At 36.4% G+C, this 26,401-nt stretch overlaps 1 protein-coding gene and 1 pseudogene across 6 annotated transcripts in view; one reads left to right on the top strand and one right to left on the bottom strand.

Annotated features, from left to right (window-relative positions):
* Positions 1-26,401, bottom strand: part of RPS6KC1 (ribosomal protein S6 kinase C1) — a 247,207-nt gene that overhangs the window by 182,153 nt on the left and 38,653 nt on the right. For all 6 annotated transcript variants that reach the window (XM_074222641.1, XM_074222639.1, XM_074222646.1 and 3 more), the window contains one exon: positions 8,457-8,577. In XM_074222641.1, coding sequence (XP_074078742.1) covers positions 8,457-8,577 — 121 coding nt within the window. The remainder of the gene's footprint in view (positions 1-8,456; positions 8,578-26,401) is intronic.
* On the top strand, positions 751-4,267 carry LOC141510844 (renin receptor pseudogene; annotated as a pseudogene).

Raw genomic sequence — 26,401 nt, 5'->3', positions numbered from 1 at the left:
AGCAAATCAGACGAGCATGTAAAAATACACCTATCAAATCTATGCATAAGGGAAGGCTATGACCAAATAAGAGAGAGGATCATGGGAGGTAAAAGAAATAATTTTGATTCCATTGAATTAAAAAGGTTTTACACAAACAAAACTAATGTTGCCAAAATTAGAAGGAAAACAGGAAACTGGAAAAAATTTATAAGAATTTTCTCTGATAAAGGTCTCATTTCGCAGATGTGTAGAGAATTGAGTCAAATTAATAAAAATAAAGCAATTCCCCAACTGTTAGTCAAAGAACATGAATAGGCAGTTTTCAGAAGAAATCAAAGCTTTAAATAGTCACCTGAAAAAAATGCTCCAAATCACTTAGAAAAATGAAAATTAAAATAATTCTGAGGTACAACTACCTCACAACTATTAGATTGGGTAACATGACAGAAAAGGGAAATGATAGATGCTGGAAGGAATGTGAAAACTATTTACACTAATGCATCAATGGTGGAGCTGTGAACTGGTCTAACCAATCAAACTATATTCAAAGAGTTAAATAACTGTGCATATCCTTTGACCCAGCAATACTACTACTAGGTCCCCATCCCAAAGAGATAAAAAAAAAAAAGTAAAAAGATGTATGTATATATATATATATATATATATATATATATATATATATATATATATATATTCAAACACATTTCTAACAGCTCTTTTTGTGGTGACAAAGTATTGGAAATTTAGAAGATGTCCATCAACTGGGGAATGGCTGAACAAGTTATAGAATGTAAATGCAACAAGATGTTGCATCATTTCAATTTGTGTCCAATTCTTTGTGACACCATTTGGGAATTTCTTGGCAAAAATGCTAGAGTGGCTTGCCATTCCTTTCTCCAGGTAATTTTACAAATGAGGAACTAAGGTAAACAGGTTCACACAGCTAGTAAATGTCTTGAGACCATATTTGAATTCAGGAAGATGAATCTTCCTGACTTCAGATTTGGTATGGTATCAAACGGACCAATTAGCTGCCCCTGTGATAGAATACTATTGTGCTAAAAGAAATAGCAAGAAGGATGGTTTCAGAAAACCTGGGGAAGCATTATGAATTCATGCAAAGTGAAGTAAGCAAAGCCAGGTGAACAATGCACACAGTAACAGCAATAATGTAATGATGATCAATTGTAAAAGACTTAGCTACTACTCTGATAAATACAATGATTCAAGACAATTCTAAAAGTCACATAATGAAAAATATTATCTACCTCAAGGGAAAAAACTATTGATGAAGCATAATAGTTTTCACTTTTTTTTGCTTTTCTTTGGAATATAGCTAGTAGAGAAATGTTTTATATGACAACATGTATAATGGGCATTATATTGCTTGCCTTCTCAATGGGTAGGGGATAAACTGGATAGAGGGAGAGATTTTGAAATTTAAAATTTTATAAAATGAATGATTAAAAAATAAAAATAAATTATAATATGGTCTAATAAATTTAGAAATAATATATTTAATAAAATTAAAAGCAAAAAAATATAAATAATTTATTAGATGCTATTCAAATAGTTACCAATCATACTTATGTTAAACATGGTACAGGAATAAATATGACAAATATAACTTCAAATTTCAAAAGTTCTGCCCAAAAGCATAAGTCCTGGACAAAAATAAAAATCATTTACTCCCTTAGAAATATAAAAATATATTAAAATCTTAGTCCCTTAGAAAAGAATTATTCTGAAAATAAGAAATATTGCCTATAAAACTCATAATTTTGCTAAGCAGACATTAAGAAAGTATATACCAAGCACCCAGCACTATATTTGGCATTGTTAAGACATAGTTTCTACTGTCTAGAAGATTATAATCTTGCCAGGGAAACAAGGTATTCATGACAACTGGAATGGGTTAGTCAATTGCAATTCTTGATCTGAATCCATATGCGGGGAAACTTCAAAAGTAAAAATTATACAAGAGAGAGCAAAGAGTGATGAGTAGTCCAGTAACCTTTTGAAGAAAAATAATAATGGTCAAAAATTTCAAGGCTTAAAATTAATACTATAGGGGGCGGCTAGGTGGCGCAGTGGATAAAGCACCAGCCCTGGAGTCAGGAGTACCTGGGTTCAAATCCGGTCTCAGACGCTTAATAATGACCTAGCTGTGTGGCCTTGGGCAAGCCACTTAAGCCCATTTGCCTTGCAAAAACAAAAAAAACCTAAAAGAAAAATTAATACTATATACAATATCCTTCTAAGAAACAAGTGTAAATTCTTTAAACCAAAAAGAAAACTATCTACATAAAAAATACTTTATAAAAGTTTTTATAAATCACTTAATAGAGGTGGCTAGGTGGTGCAGTGGATAGAGCATCAGCCCTGAAGTTAGGAGTACCTAAGTTCAAATCTGGCCTCAGAAACTTAATAATTACCTGTGTGGCCTTGGGCAAACCACTTAACCCCACTGCCATGCAAAAACCTTTGAAAATAAGTAAATCACTTAATACCTAAAATACATTAACAAAGCTAGGGAAGTCAATTCTACCTACCATTCACATAATAACCCTTAGGAGGAAGAATGGTTCCATTTTGTCCTATTAGAAGCAAAACATTTGTTTCCATAAGCTCATTATACTACCTGGCCATAAGAGACGAGCAATTTTGGTCTCTCAGATACAAATGTAAGAAAGAAAAATGAAATAAAACAATCTTGCAGATGATTGATGTGGGGAATTAATTACAAGAAATAGCAGTTTTAAAGGCATCAAAACATCCTTAAGGAAGGAAATGGAAAGAAAGAAGATTTTAGTAAGTGCCTCCAAGGCACTACAAGGGTCAGGCCTTGTGCTGAGAGCTTTACAAAGATCATCTCTGTTAGATCTTCTTAATAGCCCTGTGAGCTAGGTACTATTGTCCCCCTAATCAAGGACTTGCCCTGACTCAAAAAGCCACAAATTTGACAAAGGTCAAATTTGAGCTCAGGTCTTCCAGACTCTAGGTTTAGTGTTTTATCTAATGTTACCACCTAGTTGTTTCTAAATGGTTAACTTGTACAAAACATGCCCAAAAAAATAATCCTATATAAAAAAATATTTTTATTCAAATTACTAATTATCAGGCAAGTGAAAATTTCATATTTACAAAGATGAATGGCAATAATCATATGTATCCATGCCATGTCCTTTAAGGGTAGTCATATGTTATTTCTACACAAATGAAATAGGAATTATGCTCTATTATAATGACCTTTGCTTAGCAAAGATTCTAAAGTAGTTTGGCCTTTTCTTTTCCAGCTCATTTTTACAGAGAAAGAAATTAAGATAAACAGGGTTAAGTGACTTGCCCAGGGTCACACAGATAATAATTGTCTGAGATAATTTGTTTGAACTCAGAAAGAAGAGTATTTGTGACTCCAGATTTGGCAAGGTACCAATGGAACTTCCAAGCTAAAACACTTTCCCCAAGATTGCAGTCACAATACCCTTAAGACTGAGGCAACTCCAGTGATGTTAGAATAGTGGTTATTATTAGCTTTTCAGCAAATATGATTGAAACATAGTTCAATACCAAGTTTCCAAACATTCAGGAGAATCAAGACCACCAAATAAAACCTGTCAAATGAGCTAAAGTAATTGCTCAAGCTTTGGATACACTCGCCCCTTTAGCTTTGCTTCTTTCGAGTATATTAGGAAATGAGTTCAGTTCAGTGTGTTAAAATCACCACAATCTGTTGTTTCCAAGATGGAAAGTGGCCAAGACTCAGAGACTGAATTCCAGATGTGGCTGCATTATTCATGGGCTTTTCTGTGGAAGATTTTTCATGGCCAGGACTTGTTGTGGGTAACTTATTCTATAAAGCTCAAGCTCTTGTTTTGGGGCTAGTGAAGTGAGGGGATAACTTGGCTTTATTCAAGAATGGTGTTGTTTCATACCCCACCCCCAGAATGGAGTTCCTTTCAATCTTGACAATGTTGCAAATTCTATCAACACAATTTTTTTCTAAGGAAACACCTGTAGGTACACAGTTGGCTCCTAGTGAGAAAAGAATGTTATATGGTGGGAAGAACAAACTACTGCAGCTGCACAACTGCCTGCATATTCCTAGTACTGACCCTCGACTCCCAAAGCAAAAATAAGTAAGTTGATTTGTTATTTCTTTCTGAACTACAAGAACTACATAATAATGCAATTTTGTTGAATCAACACAAATCTAACCAAAGTTTAGTTTCTTGACCTGTATTCTCTGGAGTTGACAAGTTTGGATAAAACTGAAAAATGCTAAGCAATTAAGAAATGTTTCACAGATCCTTGTTTACTTTCTACAAAAGTCTGTAGATGAGATGCAAAATCTTTATGATAGGAATACAATTAAAAGAAGTAGCAATAGGAAAGATATTTTACTCATTGTGAGAAAGACATGATCTATTCAAGGCATAATCCTGGAAACCTATACTATCTTGAGTATGAGTTAAAGAGAGAGTAGGCATAGCTTTAGTTGTGATCATCCCCTACAGCCTGTGGAACATGAATTTCAGAAATGATAGTATTATTTCCAGGATGACAAGATAACAGATCTGAATGAATTAATCATCTTCTATGGCATCCCAAAAAAGAATGTGGAAATCATCCATATTTTATTAAGATAAATCTGTTGGCATGGTTTAAAGTGGCTAGTGTATTTGAAATATATATTAAAAGACTAGATTTGTTTTCTATTTTGTGTGTGAAATATAAACATTTTTTAAAGTGGGAGATATTTATATAAGCACAATTGCAAGACAAAGCCTTCATCCTACTATGTTACTACCATGGTATCAAAATTTCATTCCACTTTAAATTTGTAAAAAGACAGTTAAAATACTTTAAATATTTATAAAATCTACCCATTTACATGAAACAAATGCAATGGAAAACATAATAGAGTTTTTTCTGCTTTCTTTAACTCTTTACACTATATGGGTAGAAATCATCTCAAGACTGTTGTGTAATGAACTATTCATAAAGTATTTAGATGATGTAAATACCTTCAACTATTAGATGAAATTTTTATGATTTACAAAAGTCCTAAAATAAGAGAAATGTGTATTAATTTTAGAAAAATGTTCCCATTGACAACAGGTAACTTTTTAAATTTCTCCTGAAAGTTGGTCATCTATATTAAATATGAAATCATTAAGATTTAGGGGAAAAAAAACAGTATTTGACTAATCTGGACCCAGGAGACATGGGTTCTAATTATACCCCATGTCATGTTTAGCTGTGTGACACTGAACCTTTTTAAGTCTGTTTCCCTTCCTGTGAAGTGAGAGGGATAAATTAAAATGTCGTTCAGATCTAATATCCTTCCCCTCTCAGATAAAAAGTAGAAAGAGAATTAAGACTCACTTTGAGGAGAAAGTTTGATCATATATTTGGTTCTACTCCTGCTGTGGTTTCAGCAACAGATGCCTAAGTGTTGGGCTGGCCCTGTCTCCTAAGGATCAGGAATGATGGGTGGCCCAAATGCAACAGTGCTTCAATGTTGATCTGACCCTATAATATATGACTCAAATGTCGAGTGCCTGGCCCCTGATCTGAAGCTACCTATCTCATGCTGAGCAGTGCAGCATTTGGGCCTGTTAGCTAAGGCTTACATAGTGTCTGGATTAACTAATGACTGGTCTGGCCCTTTATCTTTCTGTGGCTGTAGCAAAACTACCTAAGCTGTACCTAAACTCCTATCTGGGAGCTAAGCTATGGGTCTTCTGCTATGGTCCAAGGATAGGCTGCCAGGTCCTGGTCTATTCCTCTCCTCTGTTGCAGCTCTGGCATGCTGCCTAGCACCTTAATCCAGGCCTACCTCCCGGGGGGGGGGGGGGGGGGGGGGGGGGGGGGGGGGGCCGCGGCAAACAAATCTGGTCAGTCTTGGTTGAGGCAGGATCTTTCCACCTCCCCCAGCTTGTCCCCACTCTGCCCTCTGTAGGTTCCTGATAGCTATGGGGATCTAGATGGAAGAACCTATTATCATTTCTCTACAGTTTAATTCACCATTGATTTTTGAACATTAAAGGATTATTATCATCATGGAAACTGAGGCCTAGAGAGAAATGAAATACATATATATATATATATATATATATATATAACTACATAGATGTGTATATGATATGATATATTATGCTTTATATATAGAAAGGCAACCTTAGAATGAAAGATGCGATGTTCTATTTTGGAAAGAAAACTGATTCTGAAGTCATAGGACTTGAATTCAAATGCCACTAAATATGTTTACTATCTGTGTGAACTTAGACAAATCAACTAACCTTCCAGTGTCTCAGTTTCCCCATCTGTAAAATGGAGAGGTCCTTCTAGGTCTAAATCTATGATCTTTTATAATTAATAAGCTACAGGAAGGGGTGGCTAGGTGGCGTAGTGGATAAAGCACCAGCCCTGGAGTCAGGAGTACCTGGGTACAAATCCGGCCTCAGACATTTAATAATTACCTAGCTGTGTGGCCTTGGGCAAGCCACTTAACCCCATTTGCCTTGCAAAAACCTAAAAAAAAAAAAAAAAACTACAGGAAACATTTCCTTTATGAAACTAAAGTTAGGTTCTTTATTCCAAGCATCCTAAAAGGCCTAAGAAATGCCATGAGTGCTAAGTACAGGGTTTTTTTAGGGGTTTTTTTGGGGGGGAGGACAAGGTAAACGGGGTTAAGTGGCTTGCCCAAGGTCACACAGCTAAGTAGTGCCGGATTTGAACCCAGGTACTCCTGACTCCAGGACCGGGCTCTATCCACTGCGCCACCTAGCCACCCCTCCAAGTACAGTGTTAACAGAGAGGAAGGAGAAAAGTCAAAACTGCAAAGGAAAATAAAAAGGTTTGCTAAGATCAGGGAAGGAGAAGTGAGAGGGAGATATAGAAGAATACAAGAATACCGCCTATTTTGAGCCAGAAGGGACCTCAGAGGCCGTCAAGGGCAATCCCCTCAGGTTACAGGGGAGAAAAGCAAAGTCCAGAGGCATAGGAGCAAGTATCAGAGTCAAGATTCCAACCAAGATCCTTAGATTCTCAATCCTCTGCTATTTAATGAAAGTTTTTCTCCACAGGGATGAGAGAGAGAGAGGAAAAAAACAAAGACAAAGAGATAATGATATAGTGAATGGTCCAGTTACATAAACAACAGTTATGTATGCATGTCAGTCATACACAATTCATAAACACACTAACCTTGCTAGGTTAAGACCTCTCAATACCATAGTATCCTCAGTATAAGAAATATCTACTGGGAATTTCCTTTTGTCCATCCTATCTGGGGAGAGTGGCTCTTTTTTCCCATATACAAAAGTCACACAGAAATATCAGGTCAATATTGCATGTAGCTAAGGGATTTGAGAGTTCCTACTCAATGGGGTTGGCAAGACCCTAGTGAACTCAATTAAACAACATAATGAACAGCAACTTAATGTTCTCAAAACTGAATATTTTCTGGCAGGTCTAGACTCCCTAGAAAGTAAACTAATATGTAGAGTTAGGGTCAACTACCTGGGCCACTTTGGTACCCACCAAACAGAGAAATTTCTTGAATAACTAACTAACTTGAGAATTTCCATGAGGTTAAAGAATAGGAACATATCTAGTAACACATTAAGACTATCGCAACATGCCTTTTTCTGGGTTATGTGACTACAATTAACTATTCATAAAGTCAGAAGCTGACCAAAAAAACCCATTACAAATAATCTTATAGTGTTTTCTAAATATAAATATAATTCTGAGAGTGCATACATTTTGAGTTGAGAAAATATTGCCTTAGTCACATAAAATAAAATTTAGGACACCAAATTACAATAAATAGTCTTAATATAACATATATAACAAAAAGGCATGACTTTTATTTTCAACACATCAGTAATTTCAGAGTCTACCAACTAAACATTTTCAGCAATTTCAGAGGTGATCAAGGGCAATCCCCTCAGTTTTTTACAGGGGAGAAAAGCAAAGGCCAGAGATATAGGAGCAAGTATCAGAGCCAGGATTCCAACCAAGAACTTCAGATTCTCAATCCTCTGCTATTCAATGCAAGTTTTTCTCCAAAGGGATAAGAAAGAGAAAAAGATAAAGACAAAGAGATAATGATAAATATAGTGAATAGCCCAGTTATATAAACAGTTATGTTGTTTAGGGGCCTTGGAAGGTATGTGCTGTTATTGTCTCTACAGATGAGGAAACTGATACAAATAGAGGTTAAATTTTTTGCCCAAGGTCATAAAGCTAGTAACTGTTCAAGACAGGATTCAAACTTGTCTGACTGACTCCAAATCTCTTCTGGAGAAGAAGAAATAATATAGTCATATCTTTGCCTTAGAAATGTCACTTAAGCAATTGTGGAAAGGATGAATGGGAGAAGAGTGAGAAGTGAGATTAGTTCAGGCAAGTGATGATTAATGATTGAACTAGAATAGTATATAAATTTTCAAAAGTATGCTTACCAAAAACTATTGCTTTAGCAAAAGGTGGAAATAATTCTGTATGTCTGAACAAGTTTTTATGAATTTGCCAGAGGTCTTTGTGCAGTTTCTTAAAATCACTGTATCTCTTCCAAACAACTATCTGAAACAGAGAGAGAGAAAAAGTTGCAAATTAATGGAACCACTCATAGTTATGCAATTTCGGCTACATATAATAAATATCAAAAGCCAAGACATGCTTGAATTATAAACTAACCCTTTTGTAAAATAAATTTCCAAAAGTTGTTTTCATGCAAAGGAAACCATAGCAATAGAAGTCCTAACCAGTATAGTTAACTGTTTTTTGTTAATCAATATTGGCATTTAAAATATAAATACAAATAAAATGTCCATTTCTGGCTCATACATTGTTTCATGTAGAATTTTGAAAACTTTTTACACAGATATATTCCATACAATAAATTAAAATAAATATAATCAATGCTATTACATACTCTTTTGATTTCTTTAAAAGCCAATTCCTATTTTCATGTGGATAGACTAGACAATCAAAAATATATTCTCTCACACCAGCTCCTTAAGATTCTGAAGAGAAAATTACCTATTTATGTAATCGGTATTGATGACCTCCCCCTGGACACTTCTTTTTGTGATACTACTCTTTCCTGGTTCCCCTCCTATGTCTCTGACTGCTCCTTCTCAGTATGCTCTGCTGTATCACCCCCTCACCATGAACATTACTCAAGACTTGATCCTAGACTCTTTCCCCTTCTCTCCATTAATCTCATCAACCATCACAAATTCAGTTATCATCTCTTTGCAGAAGACTCCCAGATCTACATAACCTTAGACTCTCTCCCAAGTTTGGATCCCTCATTATCAAATGTCTTTTTAACATCTCAAATCATCTAACATCTAATTACAGTTGCTAGGTCTTGTTGATTCTATCTCCACAATCTCTTATACCTATCTTGTCTCTACTCACAAAATACCATCCTAGTTCAATCATTAATCATCACTTGCCTGAACTAATCTCATTTCTCACTCTTCTCCCATTCATCCTCTCCACAACTGCTTAAGTGATATTTCTAAGGCAAAGATATGACTATATTATTTCTTCTTCTCCAGAAGAGACTTGGAGTCAGTCAGGCAGCTTTGAATCCTATCTTGAACAGTTACTAGTTTTATGACCTTGGGCAAAAAAAATTTAACCTCTATTTGTATTGGTTTCCTCATCCGTAAAGTGGAGACAATAACAGCACATGCCTCCCAAGTTCCCTACTCACAAGACTATGTAAGGATCAAATGAGATAATATATGTAAGGAATTTTACAAACCTTAAAGTGTTATATAAATGTTTGCTATCATCATCATCATCATCATCATCATCATCATCATGATTACTATCATTTAAAGGACTTCACAATATAGTTCTGGCCTGCCTTTCCAGTCCACATTAGTCCACATTGCTTCCCTTAACATCTTTGACTCCTCCTCTTAGAATCCTTGGTTTCCCTCAAAGGTTAGCCATAAAGTCAACTCTCCCAAGACTGCTACCAAATGCTACCAAACTCCCCCCAAAAAAAATTATCTTGTGTTTATTTCATACACTTATTGTAGTTCTTTTGTACATATCATTTCTTCAATTAGAATGTAAGCTCATTGGAAGCAGAGTTTTATCTTTCTTTGTATCTCTAACACCCATCCAAAAGAGTACCTAAAACATGAATGCTTATTTATAGAAAAATTAATAATTTTTAAATATCCAGAACATATGAGCATTTGATAATTTTACCCACATAAGACAAAAAGAGAAATCAGAATGAGGATTAAACTTGTCTACTTCATTTCCTAAATCTAATTCATAATATCGCTAAGATAAGGCCTTATTCAATGGAAAGAATGCTGCCTCTGGAGTCATAATACCTGGATTCAAATCCCACCTCTAATCTTTACTACTTATGTGACCTTGAGCAAGTCACCTAACCTTCCCCATTCTCAGTGTCCTTGATCTGTATGAAAGGATCAGATTCTATGTCTCCTGAGATGCCTTCTGACTCAAAGTCAATGATTGTATAATGCTTAGGTCAATATGAATTCCAGGCAAGGAAACTTCAAATATGGAATACTTCAAGAAGGGAATCAGAAAGTGAACAACCTCCCAGATCAGGGAGGCTAAGTAAGTTATTCTCATTATTCTGAACTGCAGGACTCTGGGCCATCTCTGACTTCTCCCCACCCCCCACCCCCAGCCTTTATATCAGTACCTTCCTGGGCCCATGGAAAAAAAGAAACTGAAAAGTTTCCTTTTGTGTGTCATCTTCCCCATTGGATTATAAACTCCCTGGAAGCAGATAGTCTTTTTTCTTTTTTATTTTTCTATCCCTAATACTTAGTACTGTTCCTGGCACTTGTAAACTGACTAATTGGCTTATTGAAATATCTTCTGTTCCTAAATAAAAATTTACTTCATCAGTATTTTTCTAACAAATTCAAAATTTTCTATGTACAACTGCACTTTAATACTGAGTCAATACAGGACCATCAAGGAACCAAGAATAACTTAAGAGACCTCTTGCCAAAAACATTTTTCCACAATTCCTGAAATTCTTCACTTAGTCATATTAACTGAAATTTCAAATATCATATTTATTTTCCAATCTTACAATGGAATGGAAGGGGTGGGGCAATGTGAGGAAGAGAATAGAATAAATGGGGTTGGGGGGGTGAGGATGGGGGAAATATAGTTAGCCATAGTGGGAAAAATATTGTAATAAGTTTCTCTGATAAAGGAAGGACTTTCTGAATTTCCAATCTGAAATTTCAAGTATCGTAATCAGACCCCACAATTTGTTTAGTCATTCCCCAACTGATGGGCATCCCTCAATTTTCAAGTATCTATCTGCTTAGATTGTAAGCTTCCTATATAAAAATATAAACAGTCATAATCCAGGATATTTTAAAAAGGGTTTCTCACAAATTACTTATTTGGATTTCCTTCCTCCTTTCACCTCAACATATCACCCACTCTCCTCTGCCCTACCTCACTTAAACAGAAATTCTGACTGAGAGGTGATACAATGCTATGTAAAGAAAACTGGATGTAGAGTCAGAGAACCTGGGTTCAAATCCCAATCTGTTCCTTTCAATCTGTATAACCCTGTATGAACCTTTCGACCCTGAATGACCTCTCAAAACTTGGGTATCCTCATTTGTAAAATAAAGGGAGTGCACGTGATCAGAGGTTTGGTCAGACTAAAGGATCGCAGCTCCTCCCCACAAGTGACTGTAAAACTGGAGAGTTCCAGCCACAACCAGATGAAAATGTAATACAACATTGATAATGCTAATTTATAATTTTCTACATCAATATGGCCTACATAGATCCATTTCTAATTGAAATTCATACCACTGAACACTAAGAGTCCTTCCTAGTCATATATGTATAATTTTTTGGTCAGAAGAATGTGGAAGGAGGGTGAGGTAAAGCTCAAATTCCATAAAGCAGGCTTTAGCCAACAGAGACAGTCAGGCCTGGAGGTCAGGGGAGGATAGAAAGGTTGACAATAGGTTGTAGATAATAAATGATGCTGACATATTCATATCAAAGGGGAGACAAAAAGCCTGACCAGTTTATTATGAAGGAAAGAAAGGATGAAACATTTCTTTGTTTTCTTTTCATTTTTCTTTTTTAAAATTTATTTAGTATTATTATTTTTCCCTGATTACATGTAAAAAAAATTTAACATTCATTTTTTAAAACTTTTGAATTTCAAATTATTCCCCCTTCTTCCCACCCCCCCCCTTTGAGAAAGCAAACAATTTGCTATAGGTAAAATATGTGAAGTCATGCAAAGCATTTCAATAATAATTATGTAGTAAAGAAAACATAAACCCCTCCAAAAAAAAGAAAGCTTAAAAAAGATAAAGTAAAAAAAAAAAAATAATATATACTTCAATCCTTATACAGACACCAGATATCATCAGATCTTTCTCTGGGGATAGATAGCATTATTTGCCATAAGTCCTTCAAATTTGTCTCAGGTCACAGCACTACTAAGAAAAATTAAGTCATTCACTGTAATTTTACTACATTATTGCTGTTACTTTGTATATAGTACATTTCATATGGCATCTTCTCATTTAAGTCTTTTCAAGTTTTATTGAAAGCAACCTGCTCATCATTTCATATAGCAGAACATCCCATCATAATCAGAGCCCACAATTTGTTCAGTCATTCCCCAACTGATGGGCATCCCTCAATTTTCAATTCTTTGCTACCAGAAGAGACTGCAATAAACATCCTTATACACATAGATTCTTTCCCTTTTTGTTTTTCATTTCTTGGAATATAGGCTTAGAAGTGGCATTGCTAGGTCAAAGGGTATGCATGGGGATTTTTTTAAGGTTTTTTTTTTTTTTTTTTTTTTTTGGTATGCATGGTTTTAAAGCCCTTTGAGTATGGTTCCAAATCGCTCTACAGAATGGTTGAATCATTTCCCAAAATGCTTTAATGTCTCATTTTTCCCTAAAACCCCTCTAACAGTTGTCATTTTCCTTTTCTGTCTTATTAGCTAATCTAATAGATATAAAGTAGAACTTAAGAATTGTTTTGATTTGCATTTTTCCAATCTATAGCAAATTAGAACTTTTTTTAAAAATATGGCTATAGGGGCACCTAAGTGGCGCAGTGGATAGAGCACTGGCCCTGGAGTCAGGAGTACCTGAGTTCAAATCTAGCCTCAGACACTTAATAATTACCTAGTTATATGGCCTTGGGCAAGTCACTTAACCCCATTAGACTTGCAAAAACAAAAATAAAAAATAAAAACAAAAAATATGGCTATAGATAATATTGATGACTTCATCTGAAAAGTGTTCATATCATTTAACCATTTATTAAGTAGGGAATGATTCCTGTTTTTTACAAATTTGATTTAGTTCTCTATGTTTGAGAAATGAAGCCTTTATTAGAGAAACTTATTACAATATTTTTCCCACTATTGCTAACTATATTTCCCCCATTCTATTCTCCTCACCCCCCAACCCCACTTATTCTGTTCTCTTCCTCACATCCCCCACCCCTTCCATTCCATTGTAAAAGCTTTTTCTAGCCTCTTTTATGTAAAATAATTTACCCATTTTACCCCCCTTTCCCTTTCTCCCAGTACAATCCTCTCTTCTCATACCTTAATTTTATTTTTTTAAGATATTATTACTAAATGAAGCATTTAATATGTACAAACCACTGGGCTAATCACTAGGTATGCAAATAGAAAAGACTGTCTCAGCTCTCAAGGAGCTCACATTCTTTTCATGGTTTTGATGATCTAGATTATTAGGACACTCTTCTTTTTCTTAACTTTTTTTGCATCGCAGATCACTTTGGCAGTGTAGTGAAACCCCACAAAGAAAAACTCTCTTACCACATCATTTGACTTCTGTTTGAAGATCTCCATAAAGGAAATCAACCACTTTTCAAGTTAGGGCCTCACTTGTGCAGAGTTCTCCTAGTCAGGGAAAGTTTACTCCATAGGGAGCTTAATTTTGCAATTTCCACTCTTTTTTTCCTGGTTCTGTCCTCGGGGGTTACACAAAGCAAGTCTTGATAATACCTCTAATTTTTATCCAGTTTTCAAGGTTAAACATCACTAATAATCAGAATACACAGACTTAAGACTATTCTCATCCTAGCAGTTCTCCCCTAGATGCTGGCCAGTTTGTCAAAGCCCTTCTTAAATTGTGTCCAGACCAGAACATAATAATATTCCACACAAGTCTAACTAGGAGTACACAAAAATGATCATTCCTCATTCCTGGAATAAGGACTGTATTAGTCTGTATTAACTCAGTCCCAGATGATCACAGCTTTTTTGACTGCCACATCCTAATCCTGACTCATATTCAGCTTTCAATCTACCAAAATTCCCAGATCTTTTTTAAATTACTATGTAACCATAGCTCTTCTATCTTTTGCTGATACATTTAGGATTTTGCTCGATGTAGAATAATGGCAGTTTATTTATTTATATTTATTTATACCCTGAAAAATACATGCAATCTGTAGTTCCCTAAGTCTACATTATAGAAGGAATATCTAGATATTACACGCAAAATCTCCCAAATAAAAAGTAAATGCTTACACAGAAAATAATAATTGGTAGAATAATTCATTTTTTTTAAAAACCTAGTTATCTATGATAGTGCCTTTAATACTCAAGACCTGTTTTTTTGGCTTGAGGTATTAACAAGTCAATATTCAACATGTTTAACATATTATATAACATATAAAACATATATAACATATAAAAATATATAAAAAATTTAACATATTACATAACAATCCTGATAACCTTAGAGAGATCATTATATTTAGTTTTTCGAAAATAAATTCTTTTCCTTCCTAATAAAAGCATATTAGATGCATCAGAATTAATTCTGCCTGGAATTCCAACAATCACATAAGGCTGGTAAAGAGAAGGAAAACAGTGATACTTAATGGCAAGACACATAAATTAGAAGGCATTTTATATTCACTAAAATATTTAAATTGAAAAATAACTGCCTTATAAGGTTCAAGGGTAAAAAATATTTTTACATCAAAAAATATTGCTTTTCCCTGTTTTCAGTGGTCTTCCTCACCCGTAGTAATAGCGAATAATAGGAAATCACACAGGCATTAGAAGATCTTGTATTTAATAGAGCTTCAATCATTAACTAGGTTGTGAACTTAGCCAAATCACAAATGAGCATTCCATATCTATTCTGAATATATAAATACATCTTTTTCTATTACATTCCAATAGCATCTTTCTCTGTAAAGACTAGTTAAGGGACAGAGCCAAGATATCGACAAGAGAGGATCCTGTCTTAGGTGCTCTCCCATAAAACTTACAAACTAAGGACTCTAACTAAATTTTTGAGAGACAGAACACACAGAGGGACCCAGTGAGGCAGTTTTTCCTACACAAGGCAACCTGGAAAAGAGCAGAAAGGCTCTGCTCCCTGGGGTTGGAGGGGCGGCCCACCAGAGCCAAAGAACTTCAGCTTCCCGGAGGCAGCCACAGGGCGCTGGGAGCCGCAGCTCACAGCAGTGGGGGAGTTTCCTGACTTATGCCCCGGGGAGCACCTGGCACAACTTGGGGGAACAGCGGGGAACCTCTGCCAGAGCAAGCACGTGGAGCCCAGCACTCAGGGCACACAGCTAGCAGTGTGGCCACAGCAACCCAGATCCAGGAACAGGAAGCAGAAGCTAGTAAGCAGGAGCCCACAGGGCATGAGTGCAGAGCCAAGGGAGGGGAGTGAAGGGGAGCTGCCAAGCTCTGTCCTCTGCCCCTGGAACAGGACTCTGGGGCTCTGACCACATTCAGATCCTGATTGCAGTATAGGCCCCCCCACAGAACAGCAGGGCCCCCCCACCTCAGCCCCGTGGCAGTGGGGGGCGCTTATGGTCATTCACAGACCAGGAGGGAGGACAGAGCCTCACACACTGAGATCCTTGTGGGAGTGTCGCAAAAGCTCAGGAAACACCCCAAAACCAGGCCCAGGCTGGGAAAATGAATAAGCAGAAAAAAAAGCAGAACACCATTAAAAAATACTTTGCCTGTGAGCCCAAGAAAGATCAAAACACCCAGTCTGAAGATGAGGAAGCACAAGTTCCTGCATCAAAAGACTCCAAGAAAAACAGAAATTGGGCTCAGGCTACAACAGAGCTCAAAAAAGACTTCAAGGGGGGCGGAGCCAAGATGGAGACAGAGCCTCACACACTGAGACCCTTGTGGGAGTGTCCCAAAAGCTCAGGAAGCAACCTCAAAAAACAGGCTTAGGCTGGGAAAATGAACAAAGAAACAAGAGGAAGACCATTGAGAAATATTTTGCAAATGAGCCCAAGAAGGATCAAAATAATCAGTCTGAAGATGAGGAAGCACAAGCTCCTGCATCTAAAGACTCCAAGAAAAACAGAAATTGGGCTCAGGCTATGATAGAGCTCAAAAAAGACTTTGAAAATCAAATGAGGGAGTTAGAAGAAAAACTGGGAAAAGAAAGGAGAGAGATGCAGGAAAAACATGAAAATGAAGTCAGCAGCTTAGTCAAGGAAATCCAAAAAAATGCTGAAGAAAACAGCATGCTAAAAAACAGCTTAGGTCAAATGGATAAAACAGTTCAAAAAGTTATTGAGGAGAAGAATGATTTAAAAAGCAAAATTGGCCAGATGGAAAATAAGAGATAAGAAATAAGAGATAAGAAAACTCTCTGAGGAGAATAAATCCTTCAGACAAAGAATAGAATTCAGGGAGATTGATGAATTTACCAGAAATTAGGAATCAATACTTCAAAACCAAAAAAATTAAAAATTAGAAGAAAATGTGAAATATCTCATTGAAAAAACAACTGATATGGAAAACAGACTTAGGAAAGATAATTTAAAAATTATTGGAATACCTGAAAGTCACGATCAGGAAAAGAGCCTTGACATCATTTTCAAAGAATTACTACAGGAAAATTGCCCTGATATTCGAGAAGCAGAGGGCAAAATAGAAATGGAGAGAATCCACCGATCCCCCCAAGAAAGAGATCCCAAAAAAACCAACCCCCAGGAATATTATAGCCAAGTTCCAGAACTCCCAAGTCAAAGAGAAAATATTACAAGCAGCCAGAAGGACACAGTTCAAATATCGTGGAGCTGTAGTCATGATCACACAGGACTTAGCAGCAGCTACATTGGAAGCTCACAGGGTTTGGAATACAATATACCGGAAGCCAAAAGAGCTTAGAATGCAGCCAAGAATGAACTACCCAGCAAGGCTGAATGTCCTCTTCCAGGGAAAAAAGATGGACTTTCAATGAACCAGGGGAATTTCAAAGGTTCCTTTTGGAATGGCCAGAGCTGAACAGAAGGTTTGATCTTCAGATACAGGACTCAGGTGAAGCATGGAGATTGGAGGAGAGGGGGGAAATATGAGGGACTTAATGAGGATAAACTGCATGTATAGAAAAATGATACTGATAATATTCATATGAACCATCTCAGTTAATAGAGCAGGTAGAGGGAGCTTTTATAGGTGAAGCACAAGAGAAAGCTGAATTCGAAGATAAAATATGGTGTAAAAATGGAGTCAATAAGAAAAAAAGGGAAATGGAATGGGAGAAAGAAAAAGGAGAGGGGGGAATAGTCCAAGCTATTTCACATAATAAGATTTTTTTTATTACAATGAGCTATTGCAATGATATGGAAGGGGGGGAGGCAAGGGGGAATGAGGGAACCTTTGCTCTCATCAGAGATGGCTAGGAGAGGAAACAGCAAATATACTCAATGGGGTTTAGACAACTGGAGTAAGAAGGAGGGGGGGAGCAGGGGGAAGGGGTGGGGATGTGAATAAAGGAGGAGAGGATGGACCATGGCAGTGGTCAGATATAACACATTTTCTTTTTTTTTACTTCTTGCAAGGGGCTGGGATTGGATGGCCTACCCAGGACCATAGGGCCAGGTGGATTCAGGGCCTGACCCTATGGTGGTATGGGGGCTCAGGGCTTCTTGTCCCCAGGACCAGGGATCTGTCTGCTGCGCCACTCAGCAATCCTACAGCAGAGTCAGAGTGAAAGGAGAGAGAAAATATAGTACATGGTAGTGGAGAAATAAGAAAGGAGGGAGTTGCGATCAGCAATGGCAACGTGGGAAAAATATGAAAGTAACTTTTGTGATGGACTTATCATAAAGAATGTGATCCACTCACGACAAAGTTGATGGTGTTGGAACAAAGACTGAAACGCATATTTTGTTATTATTTGGGGGGAGGGTGCAGGGCAAGCGGGGCTGGGTGGCCTGCCTGGGGCCACATAGCAGGGTGATCGTTGGGTATCTGGGGCCGGATTCAGACCCAGGTGCTCCTGGGTCAAGGGCCAATGCTCTGTCTGCCACCCAGCCACCCCTACAATTATTACTATTTTATTTTATTTTGGGTCTTTTTTTTTCTTCTTTTTGGTTTTTGCAGGGCAGTGGGGATCGGGTGGCTTGCATGTCACATGGCTGGGTGATTATTGAGTTTACGAGGCTGGATGTGGACTCAGGAGCTCGTGGCTCCAGGGCTGGTGCCTCATCCATTGCACCACCTGGCCATACCTACAATTATTACTATTATTTTTTTTAATTTTAATTTTTTTCCTCCCCCCTTTACTTTTTTGCCCAAGCAAGTCTATCTATATTCATGGGGGGAGGGGTATTTTGTTTACTTGTAAACAAGTATATTTTATTAATGTAAAGAAAAACATTTGTACAAAATGAGAATAAAAAGAATTTTAAAAAAGTTGTTACAAGAAAAAAGACTTCGAAAATCAAATGAGGGAGTTAGAAGAAAAACTGGGAAAACGAAATGAGAGAGATGCAGGAAAGTCAGCAGCTTAGTCAAGGAGATCCAAAAAAATGCTGAAGAAAATAGCATGTTAAAAACCAGCATAGGTCAAATGGATAAAACAGTTCAAAAATTTATTGAGGAGAAGGAATGCTTTAAAGCAGAAATGGCCAGATGGAAAAAGAAATAAGAAAGCTCTCAGAGGAAAACAATCATTCAGAAAAAGAACAGAACTCAGGAAGATTGCTGAATTTATGAGAAATCAGGACACAATAATTCAAAACCAAAAGAATGAAAAATTAGAAGAAAATGTGAAACATCTCATTGAAAAAAACAACTGATACGGAAAACAGATTTAGGAAAGATAATTTAAAATTATTGGAATACCTGAAAGTCATGATCAGGAAAAGAGCCTTGACATCATTTTCAAAGAATTACTACAGGAAAATTGCCCAAATATCCTAAAATAGAAACTGAGAGAATCCACCGATCTCCCCTGGAAAGAGATCCAAAAAAAAAAAAAAAAAAAACAACCCCCAGGAATATTATAACCAAGTTCCAGAACTCCCAAGTCAAAGAGAATATATTATAAGCAGCCAGAAGGACACAATTCAGATACCATGGAGTTGCAATCAGGATCTCACAGGACTTAGCAGCAACTACATTAAAAGCTTGTAGGGCTTGAAATATAATATACCAGAAGGCAAAAGAGCTTAGAATGCAACTGAGAATCAACTACCCAGCAAAAGTGAACGTCCTCTTACAGGGAAAAAGATGGACTTTCAATGAACCAGGGGAATTTCAAATGTTCCTGTTGGAATGGCCAGAGCTGAACAGAAGGTTTGATCTTCAGATACAGGACTCAGGTGAAGCATAGAGTGGAGAAGAGAAAATATGAGGGACTTAATGATGATGAACTGCATGTATTCCTGTATAGAAAAATGACACTGATAATACTCATATGAACCTTCTCAGTTAATAGAGCAGGTAGAGGGAGCTTTTATAGTTGAAGCACAGGAGAAAGCTGAATTTGAAGATAAAATATGGTGTAAAAATGGAGTCAACAGAAAAAAAGGGAAATGTAATGGGAGAAAGAAAAAGGAGAGAAGGAATACACTAAGATATGTCATATAATAAGATTTTTCTTTATTACAATGAGCTATTGCAATTATATTGAAGGGGGGAAGGCAAGGGGGAATGAGGGAATCTTTGCTCTCATCAGAGGTGGCTAGGAGAGGAAACAGCATATATACTCAATGGGGTATAGACATCTGGAGTAAGAAGGGGGGGACAGGAGGAAGGGGGGGGAATGTGAATGAAGGAGGAGAGGATAGACCATGGGGGTAGAGTGGTCAGATATAACACATTTTCTTTTTTACTTCTTGCAAGGGGCTGGGATTGGATGGCCTGTCTGGGACTATAGGGCCAGGTGGATGCTGGGCCTAAGGGATGGTATGGGGGCTCAGGACCTCTTGGCCCCAGGGCCAGGGATGTGTCTGCTGCGCCACACAGCTACCCTACAGCAGAGACAGAGTGAAAGGAGAAAGAAAATATAATACATAGTAGTGGATAAATACAAAAGGAGAGAGTTGCGATCAGCAATGGCAATGGTGGAAAAATATGGAAGTAACTTTTGTGATGCACTTATCATAAACAATGTGATCCACCTGCGACAGAGCTGGTGGTGTTGGAACACAGACTGAAGCACATTTTTTATTATTATTATTTTGAGGGAAGGGTGCAGGGCAAATGGGGCTGGGTGGCCTGCCTGGGGCCACATAGCAGGGTGATCGTTGGGTGTCTGAGGCTGAATTTGGACCCAGGTGCTCCTGGCTTAAGGACCAGTGTCCTGTCCACCACCCAGCCACCCCTACTATTATTACTATTTTATTTTATCTTGGGTATTTTTTTTTCTTTTTTTTGGTTTTTGCAGGGCAGTGGGGTTGGGGTGGCTTGCAAGTCACACAGCTGGGTGACTGTTGGGTGTACAGGGTCGGATTTAGGCTTGGGTGTTCCTGGCTCCAGGGCTGGTGCTCTATCCACTGCACCACCTGGCCATACCTACAATTATTACTATTATTTTTTTAATTTTAATTTTAATTTTTTTTCTCTCCCCTTTACTTTATTGCTCAAGCAAGTCTATAATTTTTGGGGGGAGGGGTATTTTGTTTAATCTTAAACAAGAATATTTTATTAATGTACAAAAAACATTATTTGTACAAAATGAGAATAAATATTAAATTTAAAGACTAGTTAATTCATAAGAAACCTCAATTATACATATCATGTTGAAGGTCCATTCCTGCTCTAAAATTACAAATGATATATTTTACCTGCCTGTATAACCTCTCAGAAATGAGCACCATAGCAAGTGCAAATTCACAGCAAGCAGGAAAATTAACACTTTTTTCCTTCAGGCTTGATTTATGCCTCTAGACTTCTTATGACTACCTTAACCGTAAAATGATTTAAGTTCACTAAAATGCTTTTCAGTGATATATTTATAGTTAATAACTGATAGAACCATGGTTCCTTTAAACTTATCAGCATAATAATTTTTAGGCTCTTGCTTAATACCACTTTCTGATATTTGAGCCAACAGAAGTCACTTTCAAATAATAAATCTATAAGAAGCAGGTATGATTTGGTTTAAATTATGTACTCTACAAAAAACAAAGCCTAGACCATTATTTGATTTTACATTCTACAGGTCATTCAAATTATTCTTTAATACTTACTTATATTTCAAATTTGAAAACCAAGTATCAAGTTTTTGCTGGTTCATGGTGAGAAGAAAATATATCCTAAGATATGATCTTCATATTTTAGGATGATGCTATTGGCAATGCTATATCCAAATGAGTACACATGGCTGAAAAGAATGACTCATGTTGAGAATCAACCTTAATATTATATAGAGATATTGAGTACCTTGTTGTAGATAGAAAAATAGAAAGACAAACAAACAGATAATTAGATAGATAGATGACTGATAGATAGACGGATAGGTATACTTCCAGAAAACTTATACTTTCAAGTTTTGGAGGTAATTAGGACACCATATTTTTCTTTACCTGTTTTGTATATTTATTAGATGTTCATTGATTATTAGATAGGAAATACCCAAAAAGGCAATCATGAAGACTGAATGAGAATGGGGGGGGGGGGGGGGCAGCGGCATGGCAGAGGCAAGATGGTGGCAGGAGAACAGCCTTTCCTAAGAGCTCTCTCCAAAATATTTCAAAAACCTTGAAATTATGAATATAACTAAATTTTCAAGAATTCACAGAAATTCATACAAAAATACAGTGAGGCAATTCTCCAACCCAAGGTAACATGGAAAATTGTGGGAAGATTGTTCCATGTGGTTGGAAAGGGCAGCAAAGGAGCTCTAGCCTTCCGGGAACAACCCTGAGGGGAGATTTAAGAAGCAGTTTCCTGACCTGCCAACTCAAGGAGTACAAACTACAAACTTGGAAGATCAACAGGGAGACATCTGCCAGAGCAACAGCAAAGACCAGGCCAGCAAGGCCCTCCTCAGTGCAGTCACAGCCCTCAACGCAGTCCAGATCCCAGGAAATGGAAGCATGCTTGTGAAGCCACCCAACAGGGTGCTTCCAGAGCACTCAGCCCATGGAAAATAAGGAAATGGTGAGAGACTGCCGAGGTCTCTCCTCTGTCCCTGGGACAGGACTCTGGAGTTTTGTCTATGTTCAGACCCTGGTCACAGTCTGGGCCCTGATATTGTCATACAGCAGAGACCCTTCTCATAGTCCCAGGGAAGAGGGGTGTGCTTGTGGTCATCCACAAACCACAGCACAGGCAGGAGAGCAGTCAGAGCCTCCCATAATATCTTGAAGGAACTGAGGGTCTTGGGGGGGGGGGGGTGTCCCAATAATACTCAAAAACTCAGGAAGCACAGGAAAACCAGAGCACAGGCTGGGGAAATGAATAAACAGAAGAAAAAAAAAAAAGGAACCTGACCATAGACAATAACTTTGGTCCCATGGAGGATCAAAATACACACTAAGAAGATAACAAAGTCCAAGCTTCTGCATCTAAATCTTCCAAGAAATAGAGAAGTTGGTCTCAGGCTATGACAGAGCTCAAAAAATATTTTGAAAATCAAGTAAGGGAGGCAGCTAGATGGCACAGTGGATAAAGCACCAGACCTGGAGTCAGAAGTACCTGAGTTCAAATCCAGCCTCAGACACTTAATAATTACCTAGCTGTGTGGCCTTGGGTAAGCCACTTAACCCCACTGCCTTGCCAAAAAAGCCTAAAAGGAAAAAAAAAGGAAAATCAAGTAAGGGAAGTAGAGGAAAAAATGGCAAGAGAAATGAGAGAGATGCAGAAAAAAAACATCAAAACCAAATCAGAAGCTTAGTCAAGGATATACAAAAAATGAAGAAAACACCATGCTAAAATCCAGTTTAGGTCAAATGGATAAAACAATCCAAAAAGTTAATGAGGAGAAGAATGTCTTAAAAAGTAGAATTGGCCAGATGGAAAAGGAAATAAGAAAACTCTCTGAGGAAAAGAACTCCTTCAAATGTAGAATGGAGTTAAAGGAAGCTTATGACTTTGTGAGGAATCAAGACACAATAAAGCAATATCAAAGGAATGAAAAACTAAAAGAAAATGTAAAATATCTCATTGCAAAAACAAGTGATCAGGAAAACAGATCCAGGAGAGACAATTTAAAAAATTTTGGCAACCGGAAAAGAACCTTGACTTCATTTTTAAAGAATTTCTAAGGAAAATTATCTGAGTTCCTAGAAGCAGAGGACAAAATAGAAATTGAGAGAATCTCCTCCTCCTGAAGGAGATCCAAAAAAAAATAACCCCTAGGAATATTATAGCCAAGTTCCAGAACTCCCAAGTCAAAGAGAAAATATTATAAACAGCCATAGAATAAGCCTGAGATCACAAAAAGGATCAATGGATTTGAACCAGCATGTCAAGGTAAACCAATCCAAAGCTGACAATAGTATTCTGGATTTATCCATTTCTAGGGTTAAAGGTTTTTCTAACCTAGAGATAATAATAAAAATCAAACTGAGGCTTGGAAACTGAAAGTTTAGATTATAAAGCATCCACAAGAATTAAGTAATTTCCTTTTATGTTCTCTTTTAACTACCTTACACTGGCATGATTTCTAATTATGTTTATTATCATTTCCCTTTTAAAATAAGAACTAGAAATATACTATTGTGATTTAAAAGAAATGGAAAAAAACAAATGACAAAAATCATATCTTTGGTCACGTAGCAAAAGAAAAGGTAGAGTAGATCTCTGCAATCAATAAGTACAAGACCCACTAAGATTCAGATAGTATGAAGCCTCAAGGTTATGATCAGTGATCAATAAAGTTTTAGAAAGAACTTAACAGTGAAATCTCTATGGTCAAAACCAAAAGTCCTTTAGGTCACTATATTCTTCATACAAACACTTTGGGAAGATACCATGCAGCTATGGTATCTGCATTTTTATAAGACAATCACCAGTGTTCTGTTCTGACTATACTAAGCAAATGAATTATCCCTTTAGAATTAAGAAACATTTTAGATTTGACTACTGCATATTGGGTGACTGTATCTACTGTTATTATTCCATTCTATTCTACAGCTCTGCCAAGATGTCTAAATGATGTTTCAGCATAATATTTTTTTTAGGTCTTGTTTTTTTTGCAAAGCAATGAGGTTAAGTGGCTTGCCCAAGGGCACATAACTAGGTAATTATAATTAATAAGTGTCTGAGGCTATATTTGACCTCCAGGACCGGTGCTCTATCCACTGCGCCACCTAGCCACCCATTTCAGCATATAATTTTAAAGAATATCTTCTATCCATTTTACCATCAGCCTATTTCTACATGTATTTGGCCCATTTAAGTTGGGTTAAAAACAAGCTGGTAAATTGGCTGTGTCTAAGACACTGTTCCCACCTTACCAACTAATAGGAAGTATAGCTTTTAGACTAATAAAACTACTCAAATACTGATAAACCTGCTCAAAAAAATGGAGATAAAGCTACAAGTTTCATAGCTATTTTCAAAAGTGGATCTAATCACTGTTCTATGACTCTTCAGTTTGGTCTAATATTTAATGTCACATCTTCAACATATATATATAATATATATATATATATTATATATATATGGTAAAGAATATAGCTATTTATTTACTCTTGATTTGCATCCACTTTCTACTTATTTCAATCAAGCATAGTGGATTTACTTTATTATTATAGATAGTCACTGTCTAGGACTTTGGTTCAATTGATGCTGTTTTGCCATTGATTGCTATACCTATAATCTTATAATGTTCATCAAGCTTCATTAAAGTTGATATGACATCTGGGGTAATCTGTGGTCTCAAAGACACAAAGTTAAATAAATTAATTTGCAACATAATAACATAATCTTTCCTCAATGATAATGATAAAAAATAACCCACTTTATATAGTTCTTCAAAGTTTTATATAGTGCTTTCTTCAAAACTATAAAGACAAGTCATTCAACTATTTTCATTTTATAGTTGAGGAAATGAGGTTCTAGAAGAGTAACTGATTTGTTCATATGCACAAAGTCACTAAGTGACTATAGACTTGGGCCACACTACTACTACAGGAAAATGACTGGTAAAACATAATTTTATGAAGAATGGCTGAAGAAGTCAAGATAAGTGAAGGGCCTATGAAAATGATTTATCTTTCAATGAGATCACTGCCTTGCTCAATTTTTTTTAAAAAGTTATCTAATAAAAAATACAACCAAAAACTGCAAATCCTAGTAAACTGCTCTCTATAAGCTGTCTTTCAAGAATACAAAAACAATTCAATGTTCAGAAAATGTTTAAATTTTTATTAAAAACATTTTTAAATGAGATCAAAAAAGATCAACAAGATGGTGAGTCAAAAAATATAGTCAATACAGTAATTAGAGGTACAACACATATAAGTCATAATAATAATAGATGAATTTTTAGAAGAACTGAAAGTCGAAAGTGATGATTGATGTTTCTTCATCTTTCCCTAAGTCATTTTCTCACTACAGCCAAAATACACAAGAGAAAATCCAAAGAATTTGAGGAATACAAAGCACTTGAAAATATAAAAAATAGTAAAAAATAAAATAAAATAAAATGAAGTACTCTTTGACTTTAACAAAAATCGTTAATAAGGCATGTTATTTTTCCCTAACATTTGATGTTTCCCAAACATCAAATGGAGAAGTGAGTAAATCACAACCAGAAATAACAAATTCAAATGTGTTTAGGAAAGATTAGTATGCAAGGCCTATAAAAATACCAAACACAAATGCAAAATTGATGAGACTTTCCCCCCAAAAAAAAAATACATAACAGTGAATTTTCCCCAAAATGTTGCTTCCACCACAAAAGAGCATACATAACACTAAATATATTGTTCTCTTCATCTGATCTCAGAAAAAATAAAATAAAGTAATGAGTATGAACTAAATAAGATATATACTTATCCAGTGTTGAATATATAAATTAAATAACCAGATGAAGTAATATTTTTTACAAAATATTTTAAGACTTATTGAGTAACCCTTAAGTACAATCTCAGTCAGCTCAGAAAACACTTTTAAATT

This window comes from Macrotis lagotis, chromosome 2 (assembly GCF_037893015.1).
Source record: "Macrotis lagotis isolate mMagLag1 chromosome 2, bilby.v1.9.chrom.fasta, whole genome shotgun sequence".
Lineage (NCBI taxonomy): Eukaryota > Metazoa > Chordata > Mammalia > Peramelemorphia > Peramelidae > Macrotis > Macrotis lagotis.
Note: the sequence above shows the minus strand (reverse complement) of the source record. Positions and strands in the feature narration are given on the sequence as shown.